We start from the raw sequence: 27,936 nt of genomic DNA on the forward strand, positions 1-27,936 counted from the left end.
AGCACTCAGTCAGCCTAGTAAATCTGACTTGGAATCGTGTAGTCAATCAATACTATGTCTATGTGCAGATTGTCATGTTGGTGATCGTGCTGACATTATGAATACAGGCCTTGAGATAATTGACTGCAGGTTTGCCCACCTCTTTGAATGTTTATGACAAATGCTGTGCAGCCTGTCAGAAAGGGAGAAAACATCACTCCTGAAAAATGCTAGAATGGGTAAATATTACTAAAGTTAAACGCTCCCTGACAGTTTCTGATATAATAGGTAAACCTTCCTTTAGAGAAATTATATTTAAGCTGTCAGATACTGTAGACTAGGCTGCCAAAAGGGTAGGAAAACTTAACTAAAGAAAAATTACATTTGGACAGTTTTATTATATAGAGTTGAGGAAATATGCTCACTAAAGGGGAGACAAGCTAAAAGCCATGAGGATATTCTTTCTATAGAAAAGGGGAGGAAAGAGTTGCTGAAGACAGTGGTCTTGACTGGCAGTATTTGACAGGTGATTTACATCAGAAAGTCAAGAGTACCGTACATTCCACCATCAAGCTTTCCTTCAAAAGAGACATATTTCTCTACACGATGCCAAGACCATGGAGTCGGAATAGCCATGCATGTACCTTTAAACAGTTCCATTTGGAGCAGAAGTGAATGTGTTTTTATGGAATCCACGTTTAAACGGGCCCCATGAGGAGTAGTGTGTCCCACACGAAGGTCATGTGTACACACACACACGCACGCTCATGCTGTGTGAGGGCATGCAGATCTGATTCATGTGTTAGGGGTCAGAGGTTACAGTTCAGGGGCCATCAGGGTGAATGTGACAGCAGCTGCCTCAGCTCAGCATGAATCTGACACTAGAACCATATCTCTCTCTTTATCTCCCTTTCTCCGCTCTCTAGCACTTTCTATCTTCACTCTCTCTGCTTTTTCTTTGGTCTTATCTCTCCTCCTTTCTTTTATTCTCCCCTGCTCTCGTTCTGTCTCTTCCTACATTTTGCTTGCAAAATGCAAAACTCTCTCGTGGTTTATTAAGAGTTCCAATTATTACCAGCTTAAATTCACAGCTCCGTCTTTCTCTCTGCCTCAATAAGCCTTTTTTGCAAGCAAACTAAAGGAACTTATGTTGCTTCTCTCTCTCTACAGGCGTGTCTCTAATGCGATTAGCTCACGGCCCAACAGGAAGTAACCGACGCCCCACCTTCCCATGGCTCCGCCCCCCGTGGGTCGCCTCTCCCTTACCCGGCATGCGGTGCTGCTGCTGCACTGCATGCTGGTCCTGTGGTCTGGGGGCGTGGTTGGCAGGAGAGGGCCGGTGCTGCTGCCTGAGTCGCCCTGTCACCGGGCAGAACACCCCCTCATCTCACACACAGGTAGGTCACACACACACACACACACACACACACACACACACACACACACACACACACACACACACACACACACACACACACACACACACACACACACACACACACACACACACACACACACACACACTCACACACACTCACAGTCATGCACACACTCATTCCCTTTCCGTTGTGGAAGTTCATATTTTGTTATTCAGTGTTTCCTGTAATCTAATAACATATTTTATGGCGCAGTTCAGCCATAAATAATAGTGTAAAACTTCACCAGACGAAAACATGTATAGAAATGAATTCAGTTCTCTCCACTAACAACGTACCAGCCAAATGCCACTGCGCCCATTCCATCCTAGCTGAGACTGTCAGCTAATCATACAGCTCTCTGTCTAGGGTGTAATTGAGTGAAAGGGCAAGGTCACCACACACACACACACACACACACACACACACACACACACACACACACACACACACACACACACACACACACACACACACACACACACACACACACACACACACACACACACACACACACACACCATAGGCTCCTCTGTTAGCTCATGGTTAGTTGGGTTACCTTCAGCACTCAGTCTATTGAGTGTGAGGACGATGACTAACGGTCTGGCTAATGCTATCTGCTGTCCTCTGTGAGTCTCCGTGGTAGTTGGGGTGACCAAATCGCACACTAGCATTGTCACCTGAGGTCAACAGTTTGTGTTCCCTAATGTTCCAGTCCAGACACTCAGTGCCTGCTGAAGTCATGTCAAATGCAGTGGTGTTAATAAAGTATGGAGACAGTTTGGTTACTAATCAGATATGAACACTGATAGAGAGGAGAAGAGGGGAGGGGGTAGAGGAGAAGAGGGGAGGGGGTAGAGGAGAAGAGGGGAGGGGGGGGGGTACATGAGAAGAGGGGAGGGGGTAGAGGAGAAGAGGGGAGGGGGTAGAGGAGAAGTGGGGAGGGGGTAGAGGAGAAGAGGGGAGGGAGAAGAAGGGAGGGGGGCGGGGTAGAGGAGAAAAGAGGAGTCTGTAGAGGAGGGGAGAGGGTAGAGGAGAAGAGGGGGGTCTGTAGAGGGGGAAGAGGAGAAGAGGGGAGGGGGAAGAAGGGAGGGGGTAGAGGAGAAGAGGGGAGGAGGTAGAGGGGAGGAGGGGAGGAGGTAGAGGAGAAGGGGGGGGAGGGGGCAGGGTAGAGGAGAAGAGGGGATGGGAAGGGGTAGAGGAGGGGAGGGGAGTCTGTAGAGGAGGGGAGGGTGTTAAGGAGAAGAGGGGAGGGGAAGGGGTAGAGGGGGAAGAGGGGAGGGGGTAGAGAAGAAGAGGGGGTGGGGTAGAGGAGAAGAGGGGGGAGGGGGCAGGGTAGAGGAGGGGAGGGGATGGGGTAGAGGAGGGGAGGAGATGGGGAGGAGATGGGGTAGAGGAGAAGAGGGGAGGGGAAGGGGTAGAGGATGGGGGAGAAGAGGGGAGGGGATCGGGTAGAGGAGAAGAGGGGATGGGGTAGAAGAGGGGAGGGGGGAGGGGTTGGGGTAGGGGAGGGGGGCGGGGTAGAGGAGAAAAGAGGAGTCTGTAGAGGAGGGGAGAGGGTAGAGGAGAAGAGGGGGGTCTGTAGAGGGGGAAGAAAAGAAGAGGGGAGGGGGAAGAGGGGAGGGGGTAGAGGAGGGGAGAGGGTAGAGGAGAAGAGGGGAGTCTGTAGAGGAGAAGAGGGGGTAGAGGAGGGGGTAGGGGAGAAGAGGGGGGTCTGTAGAGGAAAAGAGGGGAGGGATAGAGGAGAAGAGGGGAGGGAGAAGAGGGGAGGGAGAAGAGGGGAGGGGGAAGAGAAGAGGGGAGGGGGAAGAGGAGAAGAGGGGATGGGAAGAGGAGAAGAGAGGAGACTGTAGAGGAGAAGAGGGGAGGGGGAAATGGAGAAGTGGGAGGAAATGTCTCTAAATGTAATATAATTAAGCAATAAGGCCCGGGGGGGTGTGGTATATGGCCAATATACCCCGGTTGAGGGCTATTCTTAACCCCGACGCAACGCTGAGTGCCTGGATACAGCCCTTAGCTATGGTATATTGGCCATATACCATAAACGCCTTATTGCTATTATAAACTGGTTACCAACGTAATTAGAGCAGTAAAAAGTAATGTTTTGTCATACCCAGGGTATACGGTCTGATATACCACGGCTGTCAGCCAATCAGCATTCAGCATTCCACCCAGTTTATAATATGTAGTATAACAGAACAGCGCACACACACACACACACACACACACACACACACACACACACACACACACACACACACACACACACACACACACACACACACACACACACACACACACACACACACACACACACACACACACACACATACTGCTCTCTATATGCTGTATACGCCATGTCCGGCTGAGGTCTAAAGTTAGGAGGGAGGTCCCCAGGTCCTCCAAAGAGTGGGAAGAACTACAAAGACCTCAAACATAAATATGAAAATATATCAATATAATATAAATAAAACTCCCTGGAGAGTCAGGCGTTTTCTTATGGTGGACACACACTGACTGGGCTAGCCGTGGTGGGCCTCGCTATACTCCCATGTCTTCCATGTCTCCAATTCAATCTAAAGCGAAAACCGGATTTCTGGGATTGTTTGAAAATAACTTATCCTGGGAATCTGGTTAGTGGGTTTGATGGAAATGGCACTAAAGCTGTTCCAGTGACACACTGTATTCTACTGTTGTGTTTTGTCTGGTCTGGTGCCTGTGGGTTGCTCAGAGCAGGGTGTGCCACTCTAACACACATGAAAGACTCAACCCTAAAGGGTGGTGATTTTCTGACTTGGCTCTTTGCTCAGCCAAAATAACTGCTACTGTACAGCAATACTTCCTTGTGATATTTTCAAAGGCTGAATTATAGAAATGGTCCGTTCCTTTGTCATTCTGAGTGCAGTTTTCTTTCCAAGAAAAATGTTTTATAGTGAGAAGGATTTTGAAGCTGCGTAGCTCAAAAGTGACAGACATAATTTAGAACTTCTAACTAGTCATTGAACTTCTGATTCTGCAAGGAACCTTTCGGAAATGACTTCTTAATGTCAACCATGATGAAATCAGACTTTAAACAAAAATGTATCCTCTATCAGAAAAGAAATGTTCTAAAACACAGTTCATTCTTGTGGAACACGTGTGGGTTTATGAGTCAATCAGCAGTCCTAACCTCCAGAGATATATTATTGAAGTTATATGTTTAACGAGTGTTCCTTGGCGGATGTTGAAGTTATGGAAGATAGTTCAAACGTGTGCAGTAAACAGTGTCATCTCACCACCATTCAAGGTCTCGTCTCGGAGGATCTGAGAAGACGTGTCTGTTTAACAGCGGTGTATAGACTTTCACTTTTATCACCCCTCAAAGAATAACACATTGTTAGAGAGTTGGTGCGTGTGCGTGTGCGTGTGCGTGTGCGTGTGCGTGTGCGTGTGCGTGTGCGTGTGCGTGTGCGTGTGTGTGTGTGTGTGTGTGTGTGTGTGCAAGACTTTCCAAAAGAGAAAATAAACAAATCGCGTTGGAGACCAAGACGATTTAATTGGTCCATGGGGAATATTTTTTACAGCCCACTAAGTCCATTGCGAGACCAACTTGCTACATTCTTAAGCATCAGTGCATTCTATTTACGGCCAAACTTCCCACAATGCTGCATTTGAATACTGACACAGGAAATTAAATGTAGTCCACCCTGCCTCTACCTTCATGTGTTTTCTTTAAGTCTTAGTTACAGTTGTGTTTCTTTTTCCCATGTGGCACACAGAGGTCATTAGGTCATCTTGTTAAATGTTCCTTTTTTTCTTCCTTTAAACGGTTTCGCTCTGAAGTGCATGATGCATTGAAATGTTTTGTTGTGGTTTGTCTGTCAGGATTCACCCTCTGCAGTGCATCTTTAAGGTTTTCTTCACAAAATAGTTGTAATTTCACATTTTCCCTTTACCACATGGGACAGCAAACACTCCCCAGTTTCCCCAGTTGGACACATCTTGTCAGGCTGAATTTAAATTGAATATATATGTAGGTACTCCATTTATACCCTCAACGACCCCCGATTTACTCCTAGAAACCTGCAGTATTCTAGTCCCGGTTGTTTCCACATGTGCCTATTGTTTCAGGTCAGGTTGTTCTTTATACAGTTTGAGCACTCTGAGACTGAACACTGCCCTAGTTTCTGAAGCTAGGGTGTAAATATTTATATAGTCTGTCACTTTGTCATTGTGTGTCAACCGCTCTGTTTCAAAACCCAGAATAACAAACCTGGAAAGAGTGATGGAGAAGGAAAAAGGCAAAGATCTAGTTTGGAAAGGAGGGATAGAAAGGAGGAGGAAGGGGGAGGGGAGTGTGCCGGTTTCGGCTTGGCTCTTTGCCATGGCAGAACTGGCCGCGTTCTCAGAGTTCTTTTCCCAAACCGTACACACACACACACACACGCACGCACGCACGCACGCACGCACGCACGCACGCACGCACGCACGCACGCACACACACACACACACACACACACACACACACACACACACACACACACACACACACACACACACACACACATATAAACACACACACACACACAAACACACACACACACACACATATAAACACACACACACACACACACACACACACACACACACACACACACACACACACACACACACACACACACGTGCACGCTGTACGGTTCTGTCTCATCAGCAGCCAAGCCCCCGATGCACCCGGCTGTGGTACAAGCACAGTAATGATTCGATTACATTATCGCACACGCATTAAAAGCATGAAGGAAAGGACATGAAAAAGACTAGAGAAATGCCTGGAGAGAGAGCGAGGCAGGGGACCATATTTTAACACTAGAACCGCTAAAGCAGTCATTTTGACTGCTCATGAATAGAAAAAATGACTCTGCCATTTTTAAAGTCTTGCCCCCCTCCGTTCTTGACTTTTCCTAAATAAGTCGATATAACACACTGTCTGTGTTAGAATCTTAATATCACAAACAGAACTGGAGTTGTAACCAGTTTTAGCAGGGCGTGTCATTGTTTTAATGGTTTTCCCCCACTGCCCCTCCTTCTCCCAACAGTTGAAAGTGCAGTTCCCAGTTGATAATCACCACGATAATTGCCTCGAAACTATACCGAAACAAATTTCACACGTATAAAATCAGATTAAATAAATTAAGTAAGAATGACTGGGGAGAATGGTTGAGTTGATGAGCGAGGGGAAGCGAACGATGCATAATTGTGTAATCACCAATTGTGATTGAAGAACAGGGGGGGGGCATTCTATTGTATTGATCCATTCTAATCTTAATCTTAAAATGGTATGTACCTTATTTCAGTCCACTAAATAAAAGCAGTCTTATCAGTCTACTCTGGCCATACTTGGAATAGGCTACACAGTGAGAGCGTGTGTAATTTACATGCTGAACGGCTTTCAATACCGGGCAGCAGGTGAGCGAGTGACAGAGAATGTGGTGACGAGGTTTGTGGAACCTTACACTGGCAAGGGGAGAAATGTCACCATGTACAATTTCTTCACTTCACTGTCATTGGCCGGCACCGTGAACAAAGGTAGACGGAGCTCACCGGCACAGGCGTTGTACTCCACAACGGTGCTGAACATTGACAAGACCACAGGGACGCAATAAAGAGAGAACCGGAAACTATTATGCACTACAACCAAACAAAGGTATGTGAAAGTGTGACAAGCAAGTGAAAGTTACAAACATTGTGTAAATTGCTAGAACAAGGAATAAGAGTTATATGAAATCCAACTGATGCCGTTGTGTGAAGATGCACACAAGCACATAGCTGACAATAATTGACTATTTTTGACTGCTGTCATATCGACACATTCATTATAATGCAACTATTGCTTTTGTGCTGATTTTCACTATTTATCAAGTTCACTTGGCACTTATGATGATGTTTAGGCTCATGATGTTTTCATCGTTTGACCGCTCGTCTTGCTGACCGCTCGTCTTGCTGACCGCTCGTCTTGCTGACCGTATGTCTTGCTGACTGTATGTCTTGCTGACCGCTCCTCTTGCTGACCGCTCCTCTTGCTGACCGTATGTCTTGCTGACCGCTCCTCTTGCTGACCACTCCTCTTGCTGACGGTATGTCTTGCTGACCGTATGTCTTGCTGACCACACCTCTTGCTGACCGTATGTCTTGCTGACCGTATGTTTTTATGACCGTATGTCTTGCTGACCGTATGTCTTGCTGACCGTATGTCTTGCTGACCGTATGTCTTGCTGACCGTATGTCTTGCTGACCACACCTCTTGCTGACCGTATGTCTTGCTGACCGTATGTCTTGCTGACCGCTCGTCTTGCTGACCGTATGTCTTGCTGACCGTATGTCTTGCTGACCGCTCCTCTTGCTGACCGTATGTCTTGCTGACCGTATGTCTTGCTGACCGTATGTCTTGCTGACCGCTCCTCTTGCTGACCGCTCCTCTTGCTGACCGTATGTCTTGCTGACCGTATGTCTTGCTGACCGCTCCTCTTGCTGACCGCTCCTCTTGCTGACCGCTCCTCTTGCTGACCGTATGTCTTGCTGACCGTATGTCTTGCTGACCGTATGTCTTGCTGACCGTATGTCTTGCTGACCACACCTCTTGCTGACCACGCGTCTTGGTGGTTGGGGTCTTTATTTCATTTTGTCATTATGAAAAGAAGCTGTTAACGTGTTCCAACACACATGCCTTCTGTTCCCTAGTTGTAACAAACCCACCTCACAAATAAAATGTATTAACACTTGAATTTGTGTTTTTTGTGTTTTATATTTTTACTTATAGCCTACAAAAACAAGCGAATGAAAATGCTATTTAAAAAATAATTTGTTACCCAAGGTCTTCATAAACACAACCAAATGATTATTTTTGCGATCGCATGAAATGTATTAATTACAGTGTTAGAATGTTGCAGTCAGAATGCTTGAAGGGGGAGGGGTCCCTTGAGGCCCAGACGTTCTACTGTTTAAATGGGCAATTTTTTTAAAACCACATCTTGTTTAGTGAAGAAGTTCTTTAAATCCCATTGGTTCCTTTTGTAGAGGTCAAGGTCAGAGTTAATTTGAGGTTCAACTGTAATATAATGCTCCTAAGGGAGCTATTGCTACTCCCCTAGAGCCTTACAAAACATACCAATGTTATAATGAAGCCCTGAGGTAATCCACCAAATCACTCAATGTTTCATATAACTTTCTAGTATTCTACCAAGATCACTCAACGCTCTACCAAACCATAATGTCCTGCTGCCATTCTCCAACATTAGTCTGGTCTGTTTCTCATTAGAGCCCAGGGTAGCACATCTGCTCTGGTTATGAATGCTTATCAATGCTTATGAATGTTTATGAGCCCTTCACCTCGTCATAAAACACATAAATCCTCCGTGTTGTGGGCGTTGTATTCACTTAAACCCCCCCTCTGCCTCCCCCTCTGAGAGGGACCTGAGTGGGGCTATACCCCGGTGGGATCTCAGCATGATTTATGGGGGAAACACTGGGTAACTGAAGCCTTGGTTTCCCTCTGATGGTGTCGTTGCCACATTTGTATGCTCTGAATGCTTCTCCCCGGTATGAAAAACTAGCCTGTCACCGGCACCAGAGAGGCGCATCCCAAACTCCCGTCCCCCTGTAGAATTAGAGGGGAACAAGCCATTAACCACAGCCAAATCTTAGGGCGGAATTTGTCGTGATCTCTCCACAATATTTATTTCACCCAGGCTAATGAAAATGTATTAGCTTTGGGTCTGCGAGTTGAAAGTTTCCTCCTCCCAGTTTAACTGGTGCTCATTCTCATTAATATTTTAGACCCTGGAGAGTGGAAGGAAGAGGAAAGGAATGTCTTTGTTAGCAGTGATGCCATCATGTTAGGAGAAATGAATGTGCTATGATAGTGTTCTGTGCTCCTGCAGTTTGACAAGGAGGTAGAGTCAGTGCTGTATTTTTTAGTACGTAGCTCCTAGCAGTGACTCACAGGAAGGCAGGCCAGCAGGCAGAGACTCCCTATTGTATTGGGTTGAATGCTTTGGCTTGACAGAAGTAAACAATGGATTGTTGGTTTGATGCAGTGAAGGGAGACTGTGGTTTCATTTCAAGATGTCTTCTGACAGGTGTTTCACATTTTTGACTCAAAGTTTTTCGAGGTGAGTTTTTTACTCCAACCCTAGCTGTATTCGATCAGTGCCAGGCCTACCCCATGTCAGATATAGTACAGGACAGGTATAGACAGATCACAACATAATATCCACTACAGTAATTGCCCTAAAATGGCTTCATTCTCTACCATGAAAAGTGTTTTGAAATCCCTGAGCCACAGTGGCACCAGATATTTAGAAATACTGTACTTAGATGAACATAAGATATACTGCTAGCAGTTTCAAATGGGGATTATTAGAATAGAATAATGTCTAGTATCAGTGTGTAGTGATATGTTATTGTGACTACAGAGCAGGTTATGTGCTGAGTGAGAGGAAACAAACGCCCGGAGAAGAACCTGCCCTAACCACAGTGTAAGAACTGACGCTGGAGTAGAGAAGCAGGTAGGGAGAAAAGAACATTTAATTTAGCACATACATAGAACAGGACAGGAACAGCGTCAGAACCGGGTAACAAAATGACAAACGACAATTAATGCTGAAACGGGGAACAGGGCTGGGGAACAGACAGATATAGGGGAGGAAATTACACAGGTGATTGAGTCCAGGTGAGTGCAATGAATTGCTGATGCGCGTGACGAGGGAAGCAGGTGTGCGTAATGATGGTGGCAGGAGTGTGTAGTGCTGGGCAGGAGGGAGAGCGGGAGCAGGCGTGACACACAGACCTAGAATCAGATTATCTTCTCTCCAATGCTTACCTTAGCTATGAGGGGATTGGACAATATCTGACCCTAGATCAGGGGTTATGGTACATTTACTCCTAGTCCATAGCCTTAACTATTGACTCACTACCTATCAGATTACAGGACAGTAGGGGCCCGACACTAATCGCCCAGCAACACGACAGGAATATTTGATTCTATTGGTCAAGGGCTAATGGGTTGGGCGCCATGGAGACAGGCGTGTTGAGGGTGATCTGTCTCTGTGTGTCTGGGGTTTGACGTATTTTGTGTGTGTGTGTGTGTGTGTGTGTGTGTGTGTGTGTGTGTGTGTGTGTGTGTGTGTGTGTGTGTGTGTGTGTGTGTGTGTGTGTGTGTGTGTGTGTCTAATGTACCATGAGGGAATCTGGGTTCAGGGCCAAGGTCAAGGCACTGACAACCATGAGATGCATCCGTCTCAGATTCACTTTAGAAGGACCTTGGATTCAGACAGGCATGCACACACACAATCCCCCCCACACATACACACACACACACAAACAGCCCTCCTCCTCTCACACACTATGTACTGTATGCATTAGTTCCTGCTAGCTGCAGTAATGGTTTAGTAAATGGAGTGGAAGGCATTTGGTTGAAAGCCCAGGTGGGACACTGTACTTCTGTGCCCTTGAGATAGACTACAGCTATCTGGAGACGCACAGGATATAGGGTACATTAGGTCTCCTTGGAAGGCTTTTTTTGACTTATTATTCATTCTACCAGGAGCTCCCCTCTGGTTTGAACCTATTTTGCAAGGGAGTGTGTAACATCACCAGGCAAGAAGCATTCGTTTTCATAAAATCACAATACAGAACGATACACACAAAGACAATATAATATACATCACTTTATTACATACTGTGGCTATTGGCTAAACTCTTTATCCACCCCGTTTTTCTCTGATCTCTTTTCCTCCTGTTTCATTGATTACCGTGTATCTTTCTCTACATTGATTGGCAGATATGGAGCCGTGGATCCACAGGTTCCGGGCTGAGGGCACGGTGGATTACTCCCAGCTAACCTTTGACCCCAGCCAGAACGAACTGATAGTCGGAGCCAGGTAATATGTTGTTCTCTCTCTCTCTCTCTCTCTCTCTCTCTCTCTCTCTCTCTCTGCTTCTCTCTGCTTCTCTCTTTCCCCCTCTGTCTATGCTTCTCCCTCTCTTTCTCTCTGGCTATCCCCTCACTTGCCACAGAGTGTTCTCAAGTTGAGCTCATTATCTTTGTCAAGCACATCATATTTAATCCAGAGTGTCTGTGTTTGTCTGAAGTGTTCTCTGGCCAGCTGAGATTGGGCTTAGATGAACTCTAACTGCCTTACTATGCATGTATTTCACTTCTGCTAATGGCCTAGGTTGTCAATACAAGCCGTTCTCTCCAGTTTAGCAGATGGCTGAGGAGACAGAGAGCTGGAGGAGCAGGACCAACACAGAGAAGCAGAGCTGGGGGAATAAACTAATGTACTGCAGATGGGATACAGGGAAACGGAGAAGTTGGAAAGACCTGCAGGGCTTGACAGATAAGGAGAAGATAGAGGGAGGGAGAGAGAAGAGCTCTTACCCTTTCCTTTCAAACACTAACCTGACTCAGGGGCTTAAGGGTAGTCCTGTCTCTACCTGCAGTTGTCTGGCCTAGTCTGTCTTCTCGCTCTCTCTGGAGTGGGCTCTGTGGGCTCTGTAAAAGGGATCTAGGAGAAGTGTCCAGGGCTTGGGGTTGACTTAGGACCAGGCCTCACTGAATCCTTTCACTCAGGCCATCAGGCCACAGACATACCCTCTCTGGCTAACTACATTTGAGTTTTAGATATTGATGTGAGCCATATTGGCACCAGAAGTTCTAAGGCAATTATACGACTGCTCTAATGTTAAACATCTTGAATTAAACCAACTGTATCCAAAATACAGGTCTAATTGGACTCATGGAAACTCCATCTTAGACGGATTCAACACACAGTGTATTCCCGAGCCCATTCACACAGACAGAGAAGCCTAGTACCAAATCAACCCCTAGCTCCTTAAATGCTCAGTGACAGGGATCTTGAAGAAGTGTTTAAGGTGCTAGGGGTTGTCTGTGGCCTGATGGCCAGAGTGAAAGGACTCAGTGATAATGGAGGTAGAGAAGGAGAGGCAGATCGATGTAAATGTCAATATACTGTAAAGAGGTTCTTAGACCACAGCCTGCCCTGTGAGATAGCCACTCTTCAGAAGATGGATCCGTGTGTGTGTCCGTGTGTGCGTGCGTCTTCGTGCGTGCACCTATGCATATGTGTGTTGCTATCGAGTCATCTTATGTGAAGAGGTTTCAGCTGGTGAATAATATTACAGAATAGATGCATTACTCTGACAAGAGCTAGGAGTGTTGTTATACCTTGAATAACCTTCATGCACCAAGTTTAACTGAAATAGAAAGATTGATTCTCTGACATTCAAGGCCAAATTTATTTGAAATAAAACGGGTTTTAAAAGGAAACGATAATCTGCTGAAAATGTAATAAAGCTGGTATAATTAAAAGATAAGTAATGAGAACCCGGGAATTATCGTGTGAATAACTTCCGAGGCGAAGCCAAGGGCCGGCAAAACAGCTCTTAGGAGGGTGTTATTCACAATAATTCCTGGTTTTGAGGGCCTTATTGCTTTTATAAAATGGTTGCCAGCATTTGAAAAAATATTAATGACATGTTTTCATTAAAAACTTAATTTTAATTAGTACATTTGTTTTATGTCATCCTTCCACCATACAATATAGTCTAGTCGTTAGTTCTGAGATTCTGAAGTTGCTAGCCAAATGGGGTGGTCGTCCATTCCAATTTCATGGACGTTCTAAGTAAAACATTTTGCTATGGAGGCTAGCTACTTCTACTTTGCTAGCTAGCCAACTAAAGTGAACACACAATCTCATCAAGCAGCTGAAATGACAGCAAACTATGTGCATTTTTGTTTATTTTACCTTCGGTTTCATTGCCATTTCTTTGGATATATCCATTATACTTATTCTGATAAAATGAATTTGCCTGGCTCAGAGAAGCTGTCAGTTTCGTAACGTTCATATGCATGGCACGGTGGAGATTGCCCAAAAACATGCAACATTGTTCCACAGGAAAGGTTTAGACAAACTCCAACTGTTGCAAACCAAATGTTAGGCAAGTAGCATGAGGAAATATTGTCTAGACGCTTTTTCCAGGGGATATTAAGTTTATAATTTGCCTAGCTGGGCTGTGGGACAGTGGATGCGCATTGATAAATCTAATGGAACAGTTAAATTACCCGGGGATTGCGGTGAATAACTCTCTGCTATCAACCAATCAGCATCCAGGATCCAGACAATCGTTTTGAATGATGATTCTGTGATGCAATAATGCTGACTTTACAAAACCATAGTGAGACATTGATAGTCAATATAGAGACTACTCACTGTCATGTTTTGTAAAAGGTTTCCAAATAAACAGTTTTTTTTAGTTGGCTTACAATGGCAACTTCACAATTCAAAAGAGCTTGAGCCAAGGATAGGCTAAAGGTGTTCATTAAAGTGAAGTTTCACTGTTGGGCTTAAGGTTTCTTTCACTGTGGTTTGCACACACACACACACACACACACCGCCTCATGGGCCTATGCTCTTTTCAGATTAGAGTATATTTTTCTTTAGACCGAGAGAGAAAGATGTACCTGTGAAAGTCTTTATAATCAGACAGAGCCAGAGAGATGCACCTGTGAAAGTCTATAATCAGACAGAGAGAGAGATGTACCTGTGAAAGTCTTTATAATCAGAGACAGAGATGTGTACCTGTGAAAGTTTATAATCAGACGGAAACAGAGAGATGTACCTGTGAAAGTCTTTATAATCAGACAGAGAGATGTACCTGTGAAAGTCTATAATCAGACGGAAACAGAGAGATGTACCTGTGAAAGTCTATAATCAGACGGAAACAGAGAGATGTACCTGTGAAAGTCTTTATAATCAGACCGAGAGATGTACCCGTGAAAGTCTTTATAATCAGACAGAGAGATGTACCAGTGAAAGTTTTTATAATCAGACGGAGACAGAGAGATGTACTTGTGAAAGTTTTTATAATCAGACGGAGACAGAGAGATGTACCTGTGAAAGTCTTTATAATCAGACAGAGACAGAGAGATGTACCCATGAAAGTCTTTATAATCAGACAGAGATGGAGAGATGTACCCGTGAAAGTCTTTATAGTCAGACAGAGCGAGAGAGAGAGAGATGTACCTGTGAAACACAGTTTCCGTTAGCCAGTAATAGCCGGATTTTGGCCGATAAAAACATTGAAAAGCCAATAAATAAAATTGTCGGAGAGAAGAAGAAAAAATTCCATCCCGAAATAATGCTTTTTAAACTATTAATTGGTGGAAATACGAGTTTGGCTGGTCATCCTTATCAGTTTGTAGGTTCATTTGCCTAATTTAGTGGAATTAAATTGACGCATGTGTACAGTATATTTGTTATGTATCTTATTTATCACACACGTACACAATACAGAGCCTTTCAGCGGAAAATATGTCTGACAGCGTGAGAGCTGCTGCTACAGCATCTCAAATAGCAAACGCCTAGGCAACGGAAGGCTGGCTTCATCAGCGCCAAAACCTGAGCGTTTTACTACATATTACGAGGCATGTCTTACCTTGCTTTAAAGTAGCCTAGTCAAAATCAGACCATGTCCGTGGAGGAAATTCATTTATATTAACTTTCTTTCTCAAAGGCACAATCGTTGTAATAACAGCAATCCGTGCTAGTTGTTGCATATTAGATCTTCCCTCTTTCAAAATTTCTAACGGGTATTTTAATCTCTGTCACATGAAACCGCTCGCATGTACGGTGTGCTTTTGATAGCAGTGTTTTCCCGCTAATTGCATTATGGAAAGAATATTCACACGTAGCCTGCTGCCTTGTGCACATTGCTGCTCTTATAATGTGAAATAATAGTAGTTTATTAACATTTTAAGCTAAACGTTCTGATCTGTTGCATCAGACTCATTGCTTTTGAATGTTTTATTTATTTAGTCTAGGCCTATTGGGATCTATCGTCCCATAACTGTCCCATAGTCTGTTTGGAATATGCTATTTCTTTCTTGTCAAGCTGACTAATAGAATATGTATTTTTTCACAAAATTTATGAACTAGGCCTTTATTACTCATGTATTAACAGAGACAAATACTCATCAGCAGAGCGGAGAAAAATACTCCTCAAAACTCCCATTCAGTTGGATGAAGTTACCCGTAAAAAATATCTAACGGTTAAGGTTTGGATTTGTCAAGGGTAAGCTGATCCCGCATCTGTGTCTACAGCAAAGTTCTTCCCAGACAAGGTCATATCACCGGGAGAGATGACATAAAGTATGTAATCTTGCAAACTATATTCAGTTCAGTTTGACTGGGTTTCTATTCAACAAAGATATACCTAGTTTTGGAATGCTATAGCAGTAAAGTAATCTAATCAAGTGTTCCTGTATGTGGTTACATCTGAACAGGCTTTTGGAGTGGCCCAGAAACAAGTGTGCTACATCAAAGATGTGTTATTAAGGGAGAGAAAATGACCAAAATAGGGATAAAATAACCCAGAGATATCGTTGGACACCTATTACCAGAAATGCTCTCCTGTCCACTTTTATTTTCTCCGGTGTTGTTCTTTTAGAGAAGATTCTACCTTCATCTCTCCTCCCTCTCTTTTTTCTTTCAGAAACCACCTCTTTAGACTCAATCTGGAGGACCTCTCATTGATCCAGGTGAGTCTTTACCAGCGTTACCATTATCCCCCTCTATTTTACTATCTATCTCTCTGTCACTCCCTCTTTCTCCCTCTCAATCCCCTTCCTATTTATATCCCTCTTACTCACTCTTCGATTCATTTCTCTCTTTTCTCATATTCTCTCTTTCTTCTCGTATTCTCTCTCTCTTTGCTCCTCTTCCTTCTTTTCTGCCCCTCCCTCCCTCTCCCACCACCTCCTTACTCTCTGTTGGACCACAGTGTCATCTATACGAAGTCCTGTCTGTCTTGTCTTTGTGTGTAACACAGTTATGCAGTAATTATCGTAACACTTACTGGAACAGCCCAGCTGTCAGGCCCTTAAAAAATGGTCACAAACAAGACACAAAGCTTGTCAAAGCATGCCATGGGAGCTACAGTAATGAAAACCCAGGGAACATTTCAAATAGTTCAATAGTTTCTCGCTGTTATAGGCTATGCATCTTGACAACATCATTATGTTAAGTGCTGATAAATGAAGCCAGGATCATTCTTATTTTGTCAGGAGATCCTATGGGCTTAGATTGCACCATGGGCTATGTGCAGAGGCCATCTCTAGGCTAAGCTGGATCAGGGATTCAGGAAAGTCCACCAGTCACAGTAGTCAGTCTTAATGCCCCACCTGTCTAACTGTAGTCTTCTCTTCAGTCAGTCTTAATGCCCCACCTGTCTAACTGTAGTCTTCTCTTCAGTCAGTCTTAATGCCCCATCTGTCTAACTGTAGTTCTCTCTTCAGTCAGTCTTAATGCCCCACCTGTCTAACTGTAGTCTTCTCTTCAGTCAGTCTTAATGCCCCACCTGTCTAACTGTAGTCTTCTCTTCAGTCAGTCTTAATGCCCCATCTGTCTAACTGTAGTCTTCTCTTCAGTCAGTCTTAATGCCCCACCTGTCTAACTGTAGTCTTCTCTGCAGTCAGTGTTAATTCCCTATACGTGTATGCCTACCCCAGCTCCTAAAACCACGTGTGAAATTCCTGTGGTTCCTGTGGTCCAGACCCATTCTGTTCTGCAGACCCATTCTGTTCTGCTGCATGACGATAGTACTTTTGCAGTTTGCTAAGTTATTTGCACCTTGTGTTCTGCCTTCCAGAGGAAGAAGCACAGATGAACTAACTTTTCTTAGTTAAGCCTGGCAGCACAAAACCACATCAATTGAATCAAGCAAATTGATTGTTATTAAAATGATGCTATAAAATAATTTATCTTATCTTTTTTGTCAACCTTTGATGTTGAAAGCAATAGCATGTGTTTGAGCAGTGCAAAGTGATATTTGTAAACATACTGTACAGTATAATTGTAGCTCTTTCCCTCCCTTCATCCCTTCATCTCACAATGGCATAGTAACCATTACCCCAGCATGCTCCCTCCTTTCTCCTTGATTTCCATGGCTGAAGGCTGTATGTGTGTACTTACCTCCTGTGGGGCTAAGAATCGTGTAGCCCAGTGAGTAACCAGTCAAACATTGACACGTTAGAGGTTTATCTGGATCTCTTCCTGGGGGAAAACAGCAGGCTCCTTTGATGCTCTGGACAGAGGCTAGACACTGGCAGTTTACTGATGCTCTGGACAGAGGATAGACACTGGCTGTGTACACCCTCAAAGACCAGGGGAGAATAGAGAGAATGGGGGGAGGGGGGTTGGGGAGAGAGAGGGAGAAGAAAAGACATGAAGAAGACGAGGAGAGGGAAGAATAGAGGAAAAAGAGAACGGAGATCGTGATAGATAGAGATGAGAGAAAGAAAGTGAGGTAGAGCGAGAGAGAGATAAGAAAAGAGAGATACTCCCCATAGAGAAAGGCAGAAATCCATGGGGAGTCACTCTTTTGTTGGCGCTCACTGGGACAGGGCTGGTTATTAAAGATGCTTCATCCCATCCCTTCTTCTCTCATCCTCCCCCCATCCCTTCATCCATCCCTCTTAGCCTTTATCTCATCCCTCACTCAGTGTAGATTCCTCTAGCCCCTATCAACCCTCCTTTGCCCCAGGCAGGCCCCATCTCCAGAGAGAGAAAGCCTTGGTAATCTGGACCACGGGCCAACTGCCAATTTAAACTGACCCTGAGTCTAGAGGCTGCTTTGCATCTGACTGGAACAGGGTTTTAGGTGAGAGAGTTAAGGAGCTACCTATCTAAAAAAAAACAGGGTTCAGCTGAAGTGGTCGGAGTGCTATTGTGAGATTTGGTACAACTTTGGTTGCTACCCTCTTCTATTTTTCTCTTCTTCTCTCCTTTCTTCTTGTACTTTTCCTCTCCCCCTGTCTTCTTCTCTCTCTCTCCTCTAACTCTCCCCCTCTTCACGTCTCTTCTCCTCTTTACCGCTCTCCTCTCTTTTCTTCTCCTCTCCTCATTTACCTTCTTCTATAACGACACAGGGCGAGACCCAGATGCAGACACAGGAGGCAGATGGTTCGAGTCTCTGATATTTATTAAACAACAAGGGGCAGGCAAGAGGCAGGTCGAGGATAGGCAAAAGTTCATTAACCAGGTCAAAGTTCCAAACGGTACAGGGAGGCAGGCAGGCTCAAGGTAAGGGCAGGCTGAATGGTCAGGCTGGTGGGCTCAGAGTCAGGGCAGGCAAAAGGTCAAAATCAGGAGGACTAGAAAAACAGAGGCAAGGAAAAAGCAGGAGCATGGAAAAACACGCTTCTTCCCCACAAAGAAGAACCCTGCGCCGGCAGGGAAGGCAGAAGGGTGAATACTCCCAGTAGCCAGAGAGTCCTCAATGTGCTCCTCCATGACCTTGGTCTCAGGGCCAGACAGGGAATATAGCCAGCCTCGAGGCGGTGTGGTATCTGGGAGGAGGTCAATAGCACAATCGTAAGAACGGTGTGGAGGAAGGGAGGTAGCATGAGCCTTGCTGAAAACCTCCAGGAGGTCATGGTACTCTGCGGGAACAGCAGAGAAATCCGAGGCTGGACTTAACCCTGGAGGTGGACGTTCCGGGGGAGGCTGCGTCGCCTTCAGGCAATGTGAATGACAGAACGGGCTCCAACCCAGGAATGAACCAATGGCCCAGTCAATATCGAGGTTGTGCTTCTGGAGCCAAGAAAATCCCAAAACAACAGGGATGTGGGGAGACTCACTGAGGAGAAGCTGTATTTACTCATTGTGATTTCCAGATACCCACAGATTAATGGGAACTGTGCTGTGCGTGACTCTTCCAATGGAGCGGCCGTCCAGTGCCCTGCGTTCTTGGGAACGGAGAGGAGTTGAATGGAGATACCTATTTCCGATACCAGGATAGTGTCCATAAAACTCTCATCTGCCCCAGAGTCAATCAGCACCCGGAGAGACTTAGACTGCTCTCACCACAGCAGGATCACAAAATAAAGGAGTTTGGGTAATGGGAATTAGTGAATTCCCAGTCTGGCTCACCAGTGTACTCGTACCTACTAATGAGTCAGGTCTCTTTACTGGGCAGGTGGCTATTTAATTCCGCGCAGCACCACAATACAGACAACTGTTGGAGCTTAGCCTACGTGACCGTTCCCTAGGCGATAATCTAGCTCTGCCCAGTTGCATAGGTTCCAGTGTATCCGACAGACCCGTTGCCCATGATTCGAGGGAACTCGGGTGGCATCGGATCTTCTCAGAAATGCAGCCTGGGGCGGAACTAGCATGTTGGAGTGAACGGCGGTGTGTGAGAGGCTCCTGCAACTTTTTTGCGAAATAATCTAACTTAACCTACTTTATGATACTTTTTACAACAAACGTTTCTTTCTAATACAACATTGTAACTTTCTGTGTAAAAATGCAGAGTAATAAGCGACCAAAGGACAATAAATCCACATCGGAGGCCTACTCCACACCAAACAACGAGACAGACATGGCGGAAGGCACAGGCAACAACGTGACACTTAAAGAACTTACCCGGGCTTTGGGAGAACTACGTGTTGCTTTAGCTGAGGATCTTAACCTTTCACGAGCCTCTACCCCGGGTCCGGGAGCACCCCCCACCCCCCCCACACACTAATTAGCATAGCTAGCATAGCTTCAAAAGTAGATAGTAGCATCTAAATATCATTAAATCACAAGTCCAAGACACCAGATGAAAGATACAGATCTTGTGAATAAAGCCACCATTTCAGATTTTTAAAATGTTTTACAGGGAAGACAAAATATGTAAATCTATTAGCTAAACACGTTAGCAAAATACACCACTATTCTAACTCCATCAGTTTCTTACTCCTTCAGGTGCTATCACCAATTCGGCTCAACTAAGATATTGATATCCACTAACCAAGAAAAAACCTCTTCAGATGACAGTCTGATAACATATTCATGGTATAGGATAGTTTTTGTTAGAAAAAAGTGCATATTTCAGGTAGAAATCACAGTTTACAATTGCACCCACCATCACAAATCGACTAGAATTACTAGATAGAGCAACGTGTATGACCAATTTACTCATCATAAAACATTTCATAAAAATAGACAAAGCATAGCAATGGAAAGACCCAGTTCTTGTGATTTCAGACCATATTTCAGATTTTCTAAGCGTTTTTCAGCGAAAACACAATAAATCGATAAGTTAGCATACCACATGTGCAAATGTTACCAGAGCATCGATTCCAGCCAAAGAGCGCTATAACGTAATCACCGCCAAAATATATTAATTTTTTCACTAACCTTCTCAGAATTCTTCCGATGACACTCCTGTAACATCATTTTACAATATACATATACAGTTTGTTCGAAAAGGTGCATATTTAGCCATACAAAACCGTGGTTACACAATAAAAATACTAGGAAATCAAGCCTCAATATGTCTGACGTCATCTATCAGAGTGATCTAGTTTAATTGAAAGCTAATCATATACTTGACTAAAAAATACAGGGTTGACAGCAATCGAAAGACAAATTAGTTCTTAATGCAACCGCTGATTTACATTTTTAAAATTATCCTTACTTTTCAATACAGGGTTGGCCAAGTGAAGCTATACCAAACAAAATGGCGAAATATGCGTTTAAAATATTTCGACAGAAACACGATTTATCATATTAAATATTGCTTACTTTGAGCTGTTCTTCCATCAGATTCTTGGGCAATGTATCCTTTCTATGTTATAAACGTCTTTTGGTCGATAGATGTCCTCTGTCCTTCGAAATGTCCACCACCAACGACCGACACCCTAAAACGTGTCCAAACGTTCAGAGCGCACAACAAAGAAATTCCTCAAAATCGCACTAAACGGATATAAATTGATATAAAACGGCTCAAATTAACTACATTATGATGTTTTTAACAACTATAACGACTGAAAACATGACCGGAGAAATATTGCTGGTTAGAAAACGATTTGGAACGAGGCAGGTCCGATGGCCTTGACGCTTCAGGCGCACGTTGAGAAAGGGAGGTCTCTGTACATTTTGGTCTTTTGTAATGGCTGTGAACGTCCCATCGATTTCATTGAAAACGTGATGACGTACAGACACCCAGAGGAAGACGTAGGCAGTGTCGGTTTCTTCATAGCATTCACTGTGGCCTTATAAACAGACCCCAGATCAGAGGTAAAAATTTCTGAAATCTGAACCCTGTCATGAAAAGTGCTGTAGAAATTGTTCTGTACCACTCAGAGACAAAATTCCAACTTCTATAGAAACTAGAAGGTGTTTTCTATCCAATAATAACAATAATATGCATATTGTACGATCAAGAATTTAGCACGAGGCAGTTTAATTTGGAGACACAAATATGCTAATGCGGAACAGCACCCCCTATAGTTGCAAGAAGTTAAGGCTACTATTGCTGAACTGGACACCAAAATCGAGAGCACCATTTGAACGGTCGCTTCGCAGGGCCAGAGTATTGTGGACCTTGAGAAAGCTTCTGAATTCAACGCTGGTAGGATCGACGAGTTAGAGAAGCTATGCTCGTCACTGCAGGATAGTGTGCAGAGGCTTTCTGTGAAAGTGGTCGACCTGGAGGGCCGTTCCAGACGTAATAACCTTCGCGTTGTTGGTCTGGCAGAGGGGGTAGAGGCGGGCTCTCGCCCCACCGACTTCTTCGCCAAGCTATTGAAGGATGCAATGGGATTGGATGTTTTGGCTTCGGACCCCCAGCTGGACCGTGCACATCGCGCCCTTGTCCCAGTGCCTGGACCGGGCCAACGTCCTCGCCCAGTAATCATCTGTTGTCACAGTTTCAAGACCAAGGATCTTATCCTGCGCGAGGCCCGAATGAGGGGCAACCTGTTACATAAAGGGCACCCCTTCCGTGTCTATGATGATTACGCGCCCGATGTGGCAAAGCACCGCGGCGGCTACAGAGATGTCATGACCAAACTCTACAAACTCCATCTTCGCCCAGCCTTGCTCTTCCCTGCAAGACTAAGAATTACCCCGCCTTCCGGTGAGAAGATTTGGCTCTCCTCGGTTTTGGACGCAGAGAAGTTTATCCGTGAACATACGCCAATCCCCCGTACAGGTTAGAGTGCCTTGTCATTGTGTGTTAGGGTCTGCTCATGGAATCGAATCCATACTATACCATAACGGGTGAAACCGTATTGAACGGTCTCAACAAGGGCTACCGAACATGTAAGATGCTGTGGAGGGCGGTCTGAGCTCTCAGTTAAAGTCACTTTCATTCTGGCTGTGTTCAGAGCGATGCCTATTTGGGATGCCTTCCAGGTTTGATCATTGACACTTTCGGATGAATATACTTATATTCCCCCATTTTTTGTTTTGTTTCGTTATTTATTTTTCAATTCTTACATTTATTGTTATTACAATACCATTTATTTATTGCTTGCAGGGGACTGGGGGTGATGGTTGGGAAGGGGCAGACACAGACACCTAGATAGCAAGTTGATGTTTTGTGCCGTTCTGCCTTTGTTTTAGCCGAGGGCCGCTCTCCCGATTAGATCCCCACCAGCCCTCTGTAGTGTCTGTGTAGGTGTGCGTACATATAATTATTATTTGTACTTTATAATTATTTTCTCTTAGCATTTTACTATTATGTATGTGTATATTTTAAATTAGTGTAGATTATTACTCTGGGGCATGAATGTTTGTGTATGTATGTGTATGTATGTGTATATATGCATATGTATATAGGTATGGGTGTGTGTGTGTGTATATGTATATATTTTTAAAAATATATACTTTTATATGTATTTTTTGGGGGTGTATGTGTGTGTGTGTATGTATGTGTGTATGTACGTATGTATGTATGTATGTGTGTGTATGTGTGTATGTATATGTGTATGTGTGTGTATGTATGTATATATATATATATGTATGTGTATGTATATGTATATATATATATAACCTTTTTATTTATTTATTTTCTGACTGGGGGGTACGTTTAATTTAGAAAAATTCTTGTTTCCGATCTAACCCACAATATGTAAATGTACTGCTGTCTATGTCGGTTGCGGATGGTTCATGTTTAGACCGGCATTGCTTAGCAATATAATCTTGTGATGCTATATCTTGCTTATCTCTTATCGCTTAAGTGCGCAATATGTTTAAGTTGCAACTTATTCTCTTTAGGTTTATTAGATGCTAATTGAACACTTTATTCGCGGGAGCCTCCTCAGTTAATATGTTAGTAGAAGTTCTAGGATAGTGAGAGGTGAACGTATAGTTGGGATTTTATTTTTGTTTTACCTCTTGTTCGAGGTCGCCCCGTGCTTTTTTGGCATCGGCCAGACAATGTGTTTATTATTTTTATTTTTATTTATTTTTCTCTCCTATTTGTGTATGCCTGTTAAAGGTGGGTTGATCGGGGGGGTAAATAGTGGGGAAAGTAGGGGAACAGGGTGGGAAGTAAAGGTGCTTGCAGGGGGGGAGGGGCTGGCTGGATACTGCTCGGGTGTAGCTGCTACATATGCTGATCGTGATGGTTTGGTGCGCTTTCTTACCTTTTTATTGAGTTACATGTTATGCAGGCCACCATAGGAACTACAAATGAGAGGGGGGCGGGGCTCACATTCACTTCCTGGAATGTCAAGGGTTTAAACGAACCAATTAAGAGAGGCAAGGTCCTAGCCCACTTGAAAGCACACTCGTCTGATATTATATTTTTGCAAGAAACCCATCTGAAAAATAATTCTCATAGCAGACTTAAATGTAGGTGGGTGGGGAAAGTGTATCACTCTAACTTCTCTGCCAAAACGAGAGGCACAGCGATTCTGGTACGGAAAGGAATTCCCTTTCTACATAAAACCACTATTGTGGATAAAGAGGGTCGTTATGTGATCGTAATAGGAGAGATCCACTCTACTTCTGAAACTCTACTAAATATCTATGGGCCAAACATTGATAACCCCTCTTTTTTCAAAAGAGTCCTTGCCCTGATTCCAGATATCTCCCATACTAACCTGATCATTGGAGGGGACCTTAACTGTGCTAGACCAATATTTGGACAGATCCTCTACCCGGCGAACCCCCACCTCCTATTCAAGTGAATTCTTGAATACCTACATAAAGAATTCTAACTTATTTGATATATGGAGGATCACTAACCCTACGGGTAGGGAATACTCCTTTTACTCTCATGTTCACAATGTTTATACTCGAATTGACTACTTTTTGGTTGATGCTAAACTACTCCCCTATACCTGTAATGTGAAGTATCATGATATTATAATCTCGGACCACAGTCCACTCACCTTCTCCCTGAGATTGGGTGACATCGTACCAAACAAGAGGGTCTGGAGGTTAAATCCTCAGCTCCTCACAGAACCAACATTCTGTGAACATCTTAAAGACCAAATTACATTTTTCTTTGATACCAACGACAACACAGAGACTTCCCCAGCATTACTGTGGGAAACACTTAAGGCTTATTTGAGAGGCTGTATCATCTCCTATCAGACTGCCAGGAGTAGGCAAAACAGGGGAAAATTGGTAGAACTGGAGGGACAAATTCACTTACTGGATAGGGAGAATGCTAGACATCCATCTATGGAGAAACATAAAAAAATTACCTCTTTAAAATTTGAATATAATCAGATTCTCTCAGCTAAAATTGCTAAATCTTTTCTCTACGCCAAGCAAAAATATTTTGAGTTTGGTGACAAACCACACAAATTACTCGCCAGACAACTTCGAAATAATGTGAGTGACCGAATGACTCACAAAGTTAAATCTGCATCTGGGGAATTACTCTCTTCCCCCAAAGACATCAATGACAGATTCCGTCAGTTTTATGAGACTCTATATACATCTAAAGCAGATCCTAACCCCTTAATTATGCAAAACTTTTTGGAGGACTGTAATCTTCCTGCCCTGAACCAGGAAGATTCTAACTTCCTGAATAAGGAAATATCTCTTGAAGAAATTCGAGAAACAATTAAAACTCTAAAGAGTGGCAAGACCCCGGGCCCAGATGGATACCCTGGTGAATTCTATAAAACATTCAGCAACATGCTCTCTCCCTACCTGCACAAAATGTTGGTTCAGGCCAAGGAGGATGGAGCTCTCCCATCTACTTTGGATGAAGCATTCATTACAGTTATACATAAGAAGGGTAAAGATCCGGAAGAGGTAGGGTCATACAGACCAATATCCCTCCTTAATACAGACCAAAAGATTTTAGCAAAAACCCTGGCTAACAGGCTTAGCACTTTAATTGGCAAATTGGTCCATTCATTCTTCAATCTCAGGCGCCTCTTCAACATTATGTATTCTCAGAGGTTACCAAACGTGGACCTTGCCGTTATATCTCTTGACGCCGAGAAGGCTTTTGACCAAGTTGAGTGGTCCTATCTATTCAAAGTCCTACAGAAATGTAATATTGGAGATGGGTTCATAAATTGGATCCAGCTTTTATATAGGAACCCCTGTGCGAGAATACTCACTAACCAATCATTGTCGCCCCGATTTAACCTTTACAGAGGGACAAGGCAGGGTTGTGCGCTGTCGCCTATGCTCTTCGCCCTAATCATTGAACCTCTCGCTCAGGCGATCAGATCTGATGCAGCAATACACGGCTATAATACTAAAGATACTCTAAATAAGATTTCCCTATACGCAGATTACATTCTCCTCTATGTAACAGAACCCCAAGCTAGTATTCCAGCTATTCTTGATGTGATTAATTTGTTTGGTACCTTCTCGGGATACAGAATAAATTGGAACAAGAGTGAATTAATGCCCTTACGGTTACAAAACACCTCCTGGCTAGAACATCTTCCAGTTAAGTTATCTTCAGAAAAATTTACCTATCTAGGAATTGTAGTTACCAAACAATACTCCTTACTATTTAAAGAGAATTTCCCCTCTCTGATGCAAAAACTCAAGACAAACATACAATTTTGGAGAACTCTCCCAATTTCTCTGCTCGGAAGAATTAATGCCATTAAAATGGTCTTCCTCCCACAACTGCTCTACCTATACCAGAACATCCCAGTATTCATACCTAAATCCTTTCATAAACAACTGGACTCAATTATCAATCCTTTCATCTGGGATTATAAAACACACAGGATAGGTAAAAAACACCTCTGCAAATCCAAAATGGAAGGAGGATTGTCTCTCCCAAATTTTATATTTTATTACTGGGCCGCTAACCTCCGCGCTGTTACGTTTTTGCTGGATGACGCACGTCCGTCACCCAGCTGGCTTAGTATGGAGTGGGAGGAGTGTCCCCCCTTCTCTATTGGTGCTGTGATTTTGTCGCCTGTCAATCTGGAGAGGTCACTTTATAGTAACAATCCTATTATACATAGCACAGTCCGAATCTGGAAGCAAATTAAAACCCACTTTGAGCTTAGACCAATGTCATTCTTGCTCCCTGTTGCCAGGAACCCCTCCTTTTCCCCCTCTAACCTTGATAACACCTTTGAGCAATGGGGAGAGTTGGGGATAAGTACCATAGGGGATTTATATATAGAAGGGACCTTTGCTTCCTTTGAGTTGCTGAAGGAAACTTATAATCTTCCCAGAAGTAACTTTTTCAGATACCTACAAATCAGAGACTATGTTAGAAAACACCTCCCAACATTTGGGAACGCTAAGCCTTCCATGTTTGACGGATGCATAAAAACATCCCCCACCTCAGACAAACTGATATCTCGTTTATATGATGCTTTTCAATCGGTTAGCACACCTTCTACAGATGCCATTAAGGCAAAATGGGAGGAAGAACTAGGGACTGACATTTCGGTGGCAGACTGGGAAGATAGCTTGGAGTATATCCACACCTGCTCCATTAACTCCAGACATCGTCTCATACAATTCAAGGTATTACACAGATTACACTATTCCAAAACCAAACTGCATAGGATATTTCCTGATACATCCCCTATGTGTGATAAATGTCAGGCTGCACAGGGTACACTACTCCACTGCTTTGCCCTATGCTCTAGCTTGTATGGTTACTGGTGTGGAATTTTTAGGATCCTCTCTGAAGTTCTGGAGACTTCAATTGACCCAGACCCGCTTCTGATAATCCTGGGAGTGTCTGATTCCCTAAACGGATTAACCAACCCTCAAAAACAACTCATCTCTTACAGTCTCATTTCGGCAAAAAAAACTAATCTTGTTGTTTTGGAAAAAGAAGGAAGCGCCCACTACCAAATTATGGCTCAGCGAATTGGCAAACACTGTACACTTAGAAAGGATTAGATATATTCTGAACAATAAATTATCAACATTTGATCAAATCTGGCAGCCTTTCCTCTCTTACTTGGACCATTCGGCGCTGTGAATTTGTACTTTTTAACGCACTCTCAATAGTAATATTTTAATCCACCTTTGGGCAGCATGTGCTGGCACCGCCACCCGAGCAGTCGGGAGGGGAATAAGGGGAAGGGATAAAGGGGGGGAATAAGTGGGGGAGGGATAAAGGGGGGGAATAAGTGGGGGGTGACACCTACCCTCTTTCTTTCTACCTGTCCTTGTTCTGTATGTCTTGTTTTGTAATATTTGTTTTGTACCCAGAACTCTGGGTCTTTTTGTTTCTGTCTGCTCTTTTATGTTTAGAT

At 43.9% G+C, this 27,936-nt stretch overlaps 1 protein-coding gene across 1 annotated transcript in view; it reads left to right on the plus strand.

The window, feature by feature from the left end:
• LOC120027783 (semaphorin-5A-like) overlaps positions 1-27,936 on the plus strand; it is a 208,194-nt gene that overhangs the window by 52,699 nt on the left and 127,559 nt on the right. The window contains exons 2-4 of the mRNA XM_038972811.1: positions 1,150-1,376; positions 11,209-11,308; positions 15,942-15,987. Coding sequence (XP_038828739.1) covers positions 1,211-1,376; positions 11,209-11,308; positions 15,942-15,987 — 312 coding nt within the window. The 5' untranslated portion in view covers positions 1,150-1,210. The remainder of the gene's footprint in view (positions 1-1,149; positions 1,377-11,208; positions 11,309-15,941; positions 15,988-27,936) is intronic.

Source organism: Salvelinus namaycush, chromosome 33 (assembly GCF_016432855.1).
Source record: "Salvelinus namaycush isolate Seneca chromosome 33, SaNama_1.0, whole genome shotgun sequence".
In the NCBI taxonomy this organism is placed as follows: domain Eukaryota; kingdom Metazoa; phylum Chordata; class Actinopteri; order Salmoniformes; family Salmonidae; genus Salvelinus; species Salvelinus namaycush.